We start from the raw sequence: 1,693 nt of genomic DNA on the forward strand, positions 1-1,693 counted from the left end.
CCCTAATATATATATATATATTTTATATATATATATATATATATATATATTTTGTTTAATGATGTATAAGGTGAATAGTACGTATTTAGTATTTAGCTAGTGTTATTATTCTGTGACATTTTCTTTCTTTATATATAAGTAGTAAATTGTTTATGGTATGACACAAAATTAACAAATTCCTTGATAAGAAAGATTCTCTCATCACCACTTGTGTATATTGAAACAATCTAAAATAAATAGTGTGACCCGTTTGAGAAGTTAGGATTCCATCACTAAAATAGACTCACTCGCCCATACTATATATAGTCTTATTTGAAACTACTTGAGAATGGATTCGATCGATGCGGACAAAACTACTACCTGTCATTGGGCTTTATAGACCATGCCTGCCTCATCAACCTATCTCAAGAATCTAACAGAATTTTGAATCTGTAAACTGATTTCCAAGAAATTAATGGTGGAAGAAGCAACAAAATTTGAGTATCAAAGGACTAACGACTCCGGTAAACACAGGGGCGTTCGATCCGATGGAGAAGAAGACGACACGTCTCTTAGGCAGGGTAAGGACATCGTAAAGCGCCACCCTCTCGAACACTCATGGACCTTCTGGTTCGATAATCCATCCGCTAAGTCAAAGCAGGTTGCATGGGGCAGTTCGATCCGTCCGATTTACACTTTCTCCACCGTTGAAGAATTCTGGAGGTCTCGTATTTTATTTTATAGTTGATTAATATTACATAATAATACGTTAAGATGTTTTCATTTTGTATGACAGTCAATGTCATCATAATAATAATTTACAAAGACTAGCATGAATAATTGGATATACATATATATATATATATAACAATGTACGAGTTTGAATCCAACCTTTACAACAATATACATAGACCGAGCAGATTGGCTGCAGGCGCAGACCTCCATTGTTTCAAAAACAGGATTGAGCCCAAATGGGAGGACCCGGTTTGTGCTGGTGGAGGAAAGTGGACTATGACTTTTCCAAAGTCAAAATCCGACACGTGTTGGCTTTACATGGTACTTACGTATCTTGATCAAACAGCCGTTAAGTATCCGAGTCTTATTTGTTACATTGGGTCTAATATGTTTATATATTTGTATTATGTGAAAGTTGCTAGCAATGATTGGAGAACAGTTTGATCATGGAGATGAAATATGCGGGGCGGTTGTTAATGTGAGATCAAGGCAGGAGAAAATAGCTCTCTGGACCAAGAACGCTTCCAATGAGGCTGCACAGGTACTAATATTTCATAGCATTGTAAATTTATAATTAATTTGTGCTATTTTAAGCATATTTTGCATAATTAATGTTTGTTTGCGGATGAGCATTGGGAAACAGTGGAAGGAGCTTCTTGATTATAATGACATGATAGGATTCATATTTCATGTAAGTATAAGAGTCTTAGAATGAATATTTGATTAATGCGGATTTTGGACTCATATTTTGTGTTATATCTCAGGAGGATGCGAAGAAACTCGACAGGGGTGCTAAAAATAAATACACAACATGACGCGTTTTGTGTATCCGATCGGTCTACCCAAATGCAAGCTTGGTATGTTATGTAGGGACTCCGAATGCATTCGCTTGTTTAGAATTTTGTATGCATTGATCCAATCATTCTCAAGTAGTTGGTCCTAATAAATCTCACTTGTTTCAAATAAGACTGTATATAGT

At 35.4% G+C, this 1,693-nt stretch overlaps 1 protein-coding gene across 1 annotated transcript; it reads left to right on the forward strand.

Moving 5' to 3' along the window:
- Positions 1-365: 365 nt before the first annotated feature.
- LOC143580571 (eukaryotic translation initiation factor 4E-1-like) lies at positions 366-1,288 on the forward strand. The gene is made up of 3 exons (XM_077063575.1): positions 366-702; positions 870-1,035; positions 1,130-1,288. Exons 1-3 carry the CDS (start codon positions 455-457, stop codon positions 1,286-1,288), a joined length of 573 nt encoding a protein of 190 aa, XP_076919690.1. The 5' UTR covers positions 366-454.
- Positions 1,289-1,693: the final 405 nt, after the last annotated feature.

The sequence above is a fragment of the Bidens hawaiensis genome, unplaced genomic scaffold (genome assembly GCF_021521415.1).
Source record: "Bidens hawaiensis isolate Kalapana, Puna unplaced genomic scaffold, B.hawaiensis_p1.1 tig00000142_1, whole genome shotgun sequence".
In the NCBI taxonomy this organism is placed as follows: domain Eukaryota; kingdom Viridiplantae; phylum Streptophyta; class Magnoliopsida; order Asterales; family Asteraceae; genus Bidens; species Bidens hawaiensis.

Excerpts from the sequence above, each read along its gene's own strand:
- LOC143580571 (XM_077063575.1), top strand. The coding sequence starts at position 455 with ATGGTGGAAGAAGCAACAAAATTTGAGTATCAAAGGACTAACGACTCC. Across the intron at positions 703-869 it reads ACCGTTGAAGAATTCTGGAG|CCTTTACAACAATATACATA; the intron begins GTCTCGTATTTT and ends GTTTGAATCCAA. Across the intron at positions 1,036-1,129 it reads ACACGTGTTGGCTTTACATG|TTGCTAGCAATGATTGGAGA; the intron begins GTACTTACGTAT and ends ATTATGTGAAAG.